This window comes from Chiloscyllium plagiosum, unplaced genomic scaffold (genome assembly GCF_037043375.1).
Source record: "Chiloscyllium plagiosum isolate Xiang-an unplaced genomic scaffold, Cpla_swu_hap1 HiC_scaffold_21, whole genome shotgun sequence".
NCBI lineage: Eukaryota > Metazoa > Chordata > Chondrichthyes > Orectolobiformes > Hemiscylliidae > Chiloscyllium > Chiloscyllium plagiosum.
In genome coordinates, this window is record NW_028270159.1 from 8,288,678 (window position 1) to 8,300,709 (window position 12,032).

General features: G+C 48.2%; 1 protein-coding gene across 1 annotated transcript in view; it reads left to right on the forward strand.

Moving 5' to 3' along the window:
- LOC122564977 (allograft inflammatory factor 1-like) overlaps positions 1-12,032 on the forward strand; it is a 113,766-nt gene that overhangs the window by 68,026 nt on the left and 33,708 nt on the right. Inside the window, exon 4 of the mRNA XM_087998678.1 lies at positions 5,006-5,047. Coding sequence (XP_087854804.1) covers positions 5,006-5,047 — 42 coding nt within the window. The remainder of the gene's footprint in view (positions 1-5,005; positions 5,048-12,032) is intronic.

Here is a 12,032-nt window from a genome sequence, read left to right on the forward strand (position 1 = left end):
GTTGCACTGACTCTGTGTGATTGATACACTGACACTGTGTGATTTATACACTGACACTGTGTTATTGATGCACTGACACTGTGTGATTGATACACTGACACTGTGTTATTGATACACTGACACTGTGATTGATACACTGACACTGTGTGATTGATACACTGACACTGTGTGATTGATACACTGACACTGTGTTATTGATACACTGACGCTGTGTGATTGTTGCACTGACTCTGTGTGATTGATACACTGACACTGTGTGATTGATACACTGACACTGTGTGATTGATACACTGACACTGTGTTATTGATACACTGACACTGTGTTATTGATACACTGACACTGTGTTATTGATACACTGACGCTGTGTGATTGATACACTGACACTGTGTGATTGATACACTGACACTGTGTGATTGATACACTGACGCTGTGTGATTGTTACACTGACGCTGTGTTATTGATACACTGACAGTGTGTTATTGATACACTGACGCTGTGTGATTGATACACTGACGCTGTGTGATTGATACACTGACACTGTGTGATTGATACACTGACACTGTGTTATTGATACACTGACACTGTGTGATTGATACACTGACAGTGTTATTGATACACTGACGCTGTGTTATTGATACACTGACACTGTGTTATTGATACACTGACACTGTGTTATTGATACACTGACACTGTGTGATTGATACACTGACGCTGTGTGATTGATACACTGACACTGTGTGATTGATACACTGACGCTGTGTTATTGATACACTGACGCTGTGTGGTTGATACACTGACGCTGTGTGATTGATACACTGACGCTGTGTTATTGATACACTGACGCTGTGTGATTTATTCCCTGACACTGTGTGATTGATACACTGACACTGTGTGATTGATACACTGACACTGTGTGATTGATACACTGACACTGTGTGATTGATACACTGACACTGTGTGATTTATTCCCTGACACTGTGTGATTGATACACTGACACTGTGTTATTGATACACTGACACTGTGTGATTGATACACTGACACTGTGTGATTGATACACTGACACTGTGTGATTGATACACTGACACTGTGTGATTTATTCCCTGACACTGTGTGATTTATTCCCTGACACTGTGTGATTGATACACTGACACTGTGTGATTGATACACTGACACTGTGTGATTGATACACTGACACTGTGTGATTTATTCCCTGACACTGTGTGATTGATACACTGACACTGTGTGATTGATACACTGACACTGTGTGATTGATACACTGACACTGTGTGATTGATACACTGACACTGTGTTATTGATACACTGACACTGTGTGATTGATACACTGACACTGTGTGATTGATACACTGACACTGTGTGATTGATACACTGACACTGTGTTATTGATACACTGACGCTGTGTGATTGATACACTGACGCTGTGTGATTGATACACTGACACTGTGTGATTGATACACTGACACTGTGTGATTGATACACTGACACTGTGTGATTGATACACTGACACTGTGTGATTGATACACTGACGCTGTGTGATTGATACGCTGACGCTGTGTGATTGATACACTGACACTGTGTTATTGATACACTGACGCTGTGTGATTGATACACTGACGCTGTGTGATTGATACACTGACACTGTGTGATTGATACACTGACACTGTGTTATTGATACACTGACACTGTGTTATTGATACACTGACACTGTGTGATTGATACACTGACACTGTGTGATTGATACACTGACACTGTGTGATTGATACACTGACACTGTGTGATTGATACACTGACACTGTGTTATTGATACACTGACGCTGTGTGATTGATACACTGACACTGTGTGATTGATACACTGACACTGTGTGATTGATACACTGACACTGTGTGATTGATACACTGACACTGTGTGATTGATACACTGACACTGTGTGATTGATACACTGACACTGTGTTATTGATACACTGACGCTGTGTGATTGATACACTGACGCTGTGTGATTGATACACTGACACTGTGTTATTGATACACTGACACTGTGTTATTGATACACTGACACTGTGTGATTGATACACTGACACTGTGTGATTGATACACTGACACTGTGTGATTGATACACTGACGCTGTGTGATTGATACACTGACACTGTGTGATTGATACACTGACACTGTGTGATTGATACACTGACACTGTGTTATTGATACACTGACGCTGTGTGATTGATACACTGACACTGTGTGATTGATACACTGACACTGTGTGATTGATACACTGACACTGTGTTATTGATACACTGACACTGTGTGATTGATACACTGACAGTGTTATTGATACACTGACGCTGTGTTATTGATACACTGACACTGTGTTATTGATACACTGACACTGTGTTATTGATACACTAACTCTGTGTGATTGATACACTGACACTGTGTGATTGATGCACTGACGCTGTGTGATTGATACACTGACACTGTGTGATTGATACACTGACACTGTGTGATTGATACACTGACACTGTGTGATTGATACACTGACGCTGTGTTATTGATACACTGACGCTGTGTTATTGATACACTGACACTGTGTGATTTATTCCCTGACACTGATTGATTGATACACTGACACTGTGTGATTTATTCCCTGACACTGTGTGATTGATACACTGACACTGTGTTATTGATACACTGACACTGTGTGATTGATACACTGACACTGTGTGATTTATTCCCTGACACTGTGTGATTGATACACTGACACTGTGTTATTGATACACTGACACTGTGTGATTGATACACTGACGCTGTGTGATTGATACACGGACACTGTGTGATTGATACACTGACGCTGTGTGATTGATACACTGACACTGTGTGATTGATACACTGACACTGTGTTATTGATACACTGACAGTGTGTGATTGATACACTGACAGTGTTATTGATACACTAACGCTGTGTTATTGATACACTGACACTGTGTTATTGATACACTGACACTGTGTGATTGATACACTGACACTGTGTGATTGATACACTGACGCTGTGTTATTGATACACTGACACTGTGTGATTGATACACTGACACTGTGTGATTGATACACTGACACTGTGTGATTGATACACTGACACTGTGTGATTGATACACTGACACTGTGTTATTGATACACTGACACTGTGTGATTGATACACTGACACTGTGTGATTTATTCCCTGACACTGTGTGATTGATACACTGACACTGTGTGATTGATACACTGACACTGTGTGATTGATACACTGACGCTGTGTGATTGATACACTGACACTGTGTGATTTATTCCCTGACACTGTGTGATTGATACACTGACACTGTGTGATTTATTCCCTGACACTGTGTGATTGATACACTGACACTGTGTGATTGATACACTGACACTGTGTGATTGATACACTGACACTGTGTTATTGATACACTGACACTGTGTGATTGATACACTGACACTGTGTGATTGATACACTGACACTGTGATTGATACACTGTCGCTGTGTGATTTATTCCCTGACACTGTGTGATTGATACACTGACACTGTGTGATTTATTCCCTGACACTGTGTGATTGATACACTGACACTGTGTGATTGATACACTGACACTGTGTGATTGATACACTGACACTGTGTGATTGATACACTGACTCTGTGTGATTGATACACTGACACTGTGTGATTGATACACTGACACTGTGTTATTGATGCACTGACACTGTGTGATTGATACACTGACACTGTGTTATTGATACACTGACACTGTGTGATTGATACACTGACACTGTGTGATTGATACACTGACACTGTGTGATTGATACACTGACGCTGTGTGATTGTTACACTGACTCTGTGTGATTGATACACTGACACTGTGATTGATACACTGACACTGTGTGATTGATACACTGACGCTGTGTGATTGATACACTGACGCTGTGTGATTGATACACTGACACTGTGATTGATACACTGACACTGTGTGATTGATACACTGACACTGTGTGATTGATACACTGACACTGTGTTATTGATACACTGACACTGTGTGATTGATACACTGACACTGTGTGATTGATACACTGACACTGTGATTGATACACTGTCGCTGTGTGATTTATTCCCTGACACTGTGTGATTGATACACTGACACTGTGTGATTTATTCCCTGACACTGTGTGATTGATACACTGACACTGTGTGATTGATACACTGACACTGTGTGATTGATACACTGACACTGTGTGATTGATACACTGACGCTGTGTGATTGTTACACTGACTCTGTGTGATTGATACACTGACACTGTGATTGATACACTGACACTGCGTGATTGATACACTGACGCTGTGTTATTGATACACTGACACTGTGTGATTGATACACTGACGCTGTGTGATTGATACACTGACACTGTGTTATTGATACACTGACGCTGTGTGATTGTTACACTGACGCTGTGTGATTGATACACTGACACTGTGTGATTGATACGCTGACACTGTGTGATTGATACACTGACGCTGCGTGATTGATACACTGACGCTGTGTTATTGATACACTGACACTGTGTGATTGATACACTGACACTGTGTGATTGATACACTGACACTGTGTGATTGATACACTGACACTGTGTGATTGTTACACTGACACTGTGTGATTGATACACTGGTCACCTGTCTTAACATCTCGTGATGGTGCTGGATGTGGAATGGTGTCTTACAGTATTTGTGTGAAGGTCGTTGGTTTGTTGGACTAGCTGAAAGGTGCTAGATAAATGCAAGTTTCTGTTTCTGGCCATTTCCCAGGAATGTAAGACTTGCACAATTCCAAGTCGAGTTTTCAATATGAATGAGGTTTATCGGTGAGGGAATGCCACTAGCTGTTATTGTTATTGTCGGCAGCAGGACACTGGGGTTCATCTCATCATGTTTCTGTCTGTGTGTTTTTTGCAGAGAAGTACATGGAATTTGACCTCAATGACCAAGATGATATTGGTAAGTCCCAGGATGTATAGCACACACGCACACAACCAGCTGATTAATTTATCTGAGATTGACATGACATTGAGTCGAACGTTAATCTTTCTCCTGCCATAAATTACCCACAGTGTTCAGGGATGTGCAGGTTAGGTGTATTAGTCAGGGGTAAATGTAGGGGAATGGGTCTGGGTGGGTTACTCTTTCGAGGGTCGGTGTGGACTTGTTGGGCCGAAGGGCCTGTTTCCACACTGTGGGGACGCTATGATTCTATGGTCATTGAAGGTGGCAGGACAGGACGGGACAGCAGTACAGAAGAAGGAATCTAAATGTGTGGTCCAACCAGTCCATACTGAACATAATCCCAAACCTAAACTCGTCCCATCGTCCTGCTCCTGGTCCATCTTGAGAGTAAAGGATCATGGGGGAGGTGATGGCCCAATGGTGTTATTACTGGACCTGTTAATCCAGCGACCCAGGTCATGCTTTGGGCGCCACGGGTGACTGACTGTGTGGAGTTTGCACATTCTCCCCATTTCTGCGTGGGTTTCCTCCGGGTGCTGCAGTTTCCTCCCACAGTCCAAACGTGTGCAGATCAGATTAATTAACCATGCCCATAGTGTTAGGTGCATTAGTCAGGGGCAAATATAGGGTAGAGGAATGGGTCTGGGTGGGTTACTCTTCAGAAGCTCGGTGTGGACTTGTTGGGCCGAAGGGCCTGTTTCCACACTGTAGGGAATCAAATCTAATCTGAACCTAGGTTCGAATGGTGGAATTTGAATTCAGTAAAAGTCTGGAATGAAAAGTCGAATGAGGACCCCTGATCATGACTGTTGGTAAAGCTCACCTGGGTCACTGAAATGTGGCTTAGGGAAGGAAATTGCCATCCTTACCTGGTCTGGTCTACATGTGACTTTTAACTGCCCTCTGGCTGATTAGGGATGGGCAGTAGACACTAGCCTGGCCAGTGATGTCCTGTGAACGAATAAAAGAAACCAGTCTCAGGATAAAAAGCTGGTTACAAAGACAGAAACTGCTTTAAAAGCTCAGCAGGTCTGGCAGCATCTGTGGAGAGAAATCAGAGTTCACGTTTCAGGTCCAGTTCTGGAAAAGGGTCATTGGACCCGAAACATTAATGCTGATTTCTCTCCACAGATGCTGCCAGATCTGCTGAGTTTTTCCAGCCATTTCTGTTTTTGTTTCTCTCGGTTTTTAAAGGCTCGTTATTTCGGGATGGGGGAGTAATTCCTTCACCCAGCAGCTTCAGACTCTTCGGAACTCTCATCCTGCTGAAACTGTGAAATGCTCAGGTGATAGTACAGGCTTGAGGGGCCAAGTAGCCTTCTCCCATTCCCATTCCTTTTCAATATATTCCAGGTAGAGACTGATAAACTCTGGACAGTGAGGACATAGGGACATGGAGTTGAAGCAGAAGATCAGCCGTAGTTGAATAGCAGTGTAGAGTCGAGGGGCTGAATGGTCTCCATAATCCTTGTGTCCTTTACAAAGTGTGAAGAGGGTGGTGACCAGATGTTGATTCTTAGTGAATTAGCAGCACTTTACCACAAACCTTTAACTTGCTCTCATTTATTTAACGTCCCCGCCACCCCCACCTGCTCATTACTGAAATAAAGGCATCTCAGAACCACCCAATGTAGCAGGAGGCTGTTCTGCCCATTGTACATGTACTGGCTCTTCAGAAAACCCACCCAGTTCATCCCACTTCACTCTGGCCCTTTTCTCACAGCCTGGCAAATTTCTCCTTTTTATTTTCCGTAGTATTGATGCGATTCTTGAATCTGCTCCTTGCTCTCATGACTCGCTGGATACATAAAAACCTCCTGACCTTTCTGTTTCCCTCTTGCCCGTGTTCCTAGGTCTGTGTCCTTTTATTACTAACTTTCCCAGCTGGGAAAACAGATTCCCCTTCTGTACTCTGTCTGAAAGCCATGATAACATTGAGCTCCAGTAAATAACCTTCTGAGTTTGGGTTTGAAAGTGAAAGAGATTTGTGAGTGTAGGAGGCGGACGGAGCAATGCCACAGCGTACCCAGAGTGTAGTGCCACAGCGTACCCAGAGCAATGCCACAGCGTACCCAGAGCAATGCCACAGCGTACCCAGAGTGTAGTGCCACAGCGTACCCAGAGTGTAGTGCCACAGCGTACCCAGAGCAATGCCACAGTGTACCCAGAGTGTAGTGCCACAACGTACCCAGAGTGTAGTGCCACAGCGTACCCAGAGCAATGCCACAGTGTACCCAGAGTGTAGTGCCACAACGTACCCAGAGCAATGCCACAACGTACCCAGAGTGTAGTGCCACAGTGTACCCAGAGCAATGCCACAGCGTACCCAGAGCAATGCCACAGTGTACCCAGAGTGTAGTGCCACAGCGTACCCAGAGCGTAATGCCACAGCGTACCCAGAGCAATGCCACAGCGTACCCAGAGCAATGCCACAGTGAACCCAGAGCAATGCCACAGTGTACCCAGAGTGTAATGCCACAGCGTACCCAGAGCAATGCCACAGTGTACCCAGAGTGTAATGCCACAGTGTACCCAGAGCAATCCCACAGTGTACCCAGAGTGTAATGCCACAGCGTACCCAGAGTGTAGTGCCACAGCGTACCCAGAGCAATGCCACAGCGTACCCAGAGTGTAGTGCCACAGCGTACCCAGAGTGTAGTGCCACAGCGTACCCAGAGCAATGCCACAGCGTACCCAGAGTGTAGTGCCACAGCGTACCCAGAGCAATGCCACAGCGTACCCAGAGTGTAATGCCACAGCGTACCCAGAGCAATGCCACAGTGTACCCAGAGTGTAATGCCACAGTGTACCCAGAGCAATGCCACAGTGTACCCAGAGCAATGCCACAGCGTACCCAGAGTGTAATGCCACAGCGTACCCAGAGTGTAGTGCCACAGCGTACCCAGAGCAATGCCACAGCGTACCCAGAGTGTAGTGCCACAGCGTACCCAGAGTGTAATGCCACAGCGTACCCAGAGTGTAGTGCCACAGCGTACCCAGAGTGTAATGCCACAGTGTACCCAGAGTGTAGTGCCACAGCGTACCCAGAGTGTAGTGCCACAGCGTACCCAGAGCAATGCCACAGCGTACCCAGAGCAATGCCATAGCGTACCCAGAGTGTAGTGCCACAGCGTACCCAGAGCAATGCCACAGCGTACCCAGAGTGTAGTGCCACAGCGTACCCAGAGTGTAATGCCACAGCGTACCCAGAGTGTAATGCCACAGCGTACCCAGAGCAATGCCACAGCGTACCCAGAGTGTAGTGCCACAGCGTACCCAGAGCAATGCCACAGTGTACCCAGAGTGTAGTGCCACAGCGTACCCAGAGCAATGCCACAGCGTACCCAGAGTGTAGTGCCACAGCGTACCCAGAGCAATGCCACAGTGTACCCAGAGTGTAGTGCCACAGTGTACCCAGAGTGTAGTGCCACAGCGTACCCAGAGTGTAGTGCCACAGCGTACCCAGAGTGTAGTGCCACAGTGTACCCAGAGTGTAGTGCCACAGCGTACCCAGAGTGTAGTGCCACAGCATACCCAGAGTGTAGTGCCACAGCGTACCCAGAGTGTAATGCCACAGCGTACCCAGAGCAATGCCACAGCGTACCCAGAGTGTAATGCCACAGCGTACCCAGAGTGTAATGCCACAGCGTACCCAGAGTGTAGTGCCACAGCGTACCCAGAGTGTAATGCCACAGCGTACCCAGAGTGTAATGCCACAGTGTACCCAGAGTGTAGTGCCACAGTGTACCCAGAGCAATGCCACAGCGTACCCAGAGTGTAGTGCCACAGCGTACCCAGAGTGTAATGCCACAGCGTACCCAGAGTGTAATGCCACAGCGTACCCAGAGTGTAGTGCCACAGTGTACCCAGAGCAATGCCACAGCGTACCCAGAGTGTAGTGCCACAGCGTACCCAGAGTGTAGTGCCACAGTGTACCCAGAGTGTAATGCCACAGCGTACCCAGAGTGTAGTGCCACAGCGTACCCAGAGTGTAGTGCCACAGTGTACCCAGAGTGTAGTGCCACAGTGTACCCAGAGCAATGCCACAGCGTACCCAGAGTGTAGTGCCACAGCGTACCCAGAGTGTAATGCCACAGCGTACCCAGAGTGTAATGCCACAGCGTACCCAGAGTGTAGTGCCACAGTGTACCCAGAGCAATGCCACAGCGTACCCAGAGTGTAATGCCACAGCGTACCCAGAGTGTAGTGCCACAGTGTACCCAGAGCAATGCCACAGCGTACCCAGAGTGTAATGCCACAGCGTACCCAGAGTGTAGTGCCACAGCGTACCCAGAGTGTAGTGCCACAGCATACCCAGAGTGTAGTGCCACAGTGTACCCAGAGTGTAATGCCACAGCGTACCCAGAGTGTAATGCCACAGCGTACCCAGAGTGTAATGCCACAGTGTACCCAGAGTGTAGTGCCACAGTGTACCCAGAGCAATGCCACAGCGTACCCAGAGTGTAATGCCACAGCGTACCCAGAGTGTAATGCCACAGTGTACCCAGAGTGTAGTGCCACAGTGTACCCAGAGCAATGTCACAGTGTACCCAGAGCAATGCCACAGCCTACCCAGAGCAATGTCACAGCGTACCCAGAGCAATGCCACAGCGTACCCAGAGCAATGCCACAGTGTACCCAGAGTGTAATGCCACAGCGTACCCAGAGTGTAGTGCCACAGCGTACCCAGAGCAATGCCACAGCGTACCCAGAGTGTAGTGCCACAGCGTACCCAGAGCAATGCCACAGCGTACCCAGAGTGTAGTGCCACAGCGTACCCAGAGCAATGATACAGCGTACCCAGAGTGTAGTGCCACAGCGTACCCAGAGCAATGCCACAGCGTACCCAGAGTGTAATGCCACAGCGTACCCAGAGCAATGCCACAGTGTACCCAGAGTGTAATGCCACAGTGTACCCAGAGCAATGCCACAGTGTACCCAGAGCAATGCCACAGCGTACCCAGAGTGTAATGCCACAGCGTACCCAGAGTGTAGTGCCACAGCGTACCCAGAGCAATGCCACAGCGTACCCAGAGTGTAGTGCCACAGCGTACCCAGAGTGTAATGCCACAGCGTACCCAGAGTGTAGTGCCACAGCGTACCCAGGGCAATGCCACAGTGTACCCAGAGTGTAGTGCCACAGCGTACCCAGAGTGTAGTGCCACAGCGTACCCAGAGCAATGCCACAGCGTACCCAGAGCAATGCCATAGCGTACCCAGAGTGTAGTGCCACAGCGTACCCAGAGCAATGCCACAGCGTACCCAGAGTGTAGTGCCACAGCGTACCCAGAGTGTAATGCCACAGCGTACCCAGAGTGTAATGCCACAGCGTACCCAGAGCAATGCCACAGCGTACCCAGAGTGTAGTGCCACAGCGTACCCAGAGCAATGCCACAGTGTACCCAGAGTGTAGTGCCACAGCGTACCCAGAGTGTAGTGCCACAGCGTACCCAGAGCAATGCCACAGTGTACCCAGAGCAATGCCACAGCGTACCCAGAGTGTAGTGCCACAGCGTACCCAGAGTGTAGTGCCACAGTGTACCCAGAGTGTAGTGCCACAGCGTACCCAGAGTGTAGTGCCACAGCGTACCCAGAGTGTAGTGCCACAGTGTACCCAGAGTGTAGTGCCACAGCATACCCAGAGTGTAGTGCCACAGCGTACCCAGAGCAATGCCACAGCGTACCCAGAGTGTAGTGCCACAGCGTACCCAGAGCAATGCCACAGTGTACCCAGAGTGTAGTGCCACAGTGTACCCAGAGTGTAGTGCCACAGCGTACCCAGAGTGTAGTGCCACAGCGTACCCAGAGTGTAGTGCCACAGCGTACCCAGAGTGTAGTGCCACAGCATACCCAGAGTGTAGTGCCACAGCGTACCCAGAGTGTAATGCCACAGCGTACCCAGAGCAATGCCACAGCGTACCCAGAGTGTAATGCCACAGCGTACCCAGAGTGTAGTGCCACAGCGTACCCAGAGTGTAATGCCACAGCGTACCCAGAGTGTAGTGCCACAGTGTACCCAGAGTGTAGTGCCACAGTGTACCCAGAGCAATGCCACAGCGTACCCAGAGTGTAGTGCCACAGCGTACCCAGAGTGTAATGCCACAGCGTACCCAGAGTGTAATGCCACAGCGTACCCAGAGTGTAGTGCCACAGTGTACCCAGAGCAATGCCACAGCGTACCCAGAGTGTAGTGCCACAGCGTACCCAGAGTGTAGTGCCACAGTGTACCCAGAGCAATGCCACAGCGTACCCAGAGTGTAATGCCACAGCGTACCCAGAGTGTAGTGCCACAGCGTACCCAGAGTGTAGTGCCACAGCATACCCAGAGTGTAGTGCCACAGTGTACCCAGAGTGTAATGCCACAGCGTACCCAGAGTGTAATGCCACAGCGTACCCAGAGTGTAATGCCACAGTGTACCCAGAGTGTAGTGCCACAGTGTACCCAGAGCAATGCCACAGCGTACCCAGAGTGTAATGCCACAGCGTACCCAGAGTGTAATGCCACAGTGTACCCAGAGTGTAGTGCCACAGTGTACCCAGAGCAATGCCACAGTGTACCCAGAGCAATGCCACAGCGTACCCAGAGCAATGTCACAGTGTACCCAGAGCAATGTCACAGCGTACCCAGAGTGTAGTGCCACAGTGTACCCAGAGCAATGCCACAGCGTACCCAGAGCAATGTCACAGTGTACCCAGAGCAATGCCACAGCGTACCCAGAGCAATGTCACAGTGTACCCAGAGCAATGTCACAGCGTACCCAGAGTGTAGTGCCACAGTGTACCCAGAGCAATGCCACAGCGTACCCAGAGCAATGTCACAGTGTACCCAGAGCAATGCCACAGCGTACCCAGAGCAATGTCACAGCGTACCCAGAGCAATGTCACAGTGTACCCAGAGTGTAGTGCCACAGCGTACCCAGAGCAATGCCACAGTGTACCCAGAGTGTAGTGCCACAGTGTACCCAGAGTGTAGTGCCAC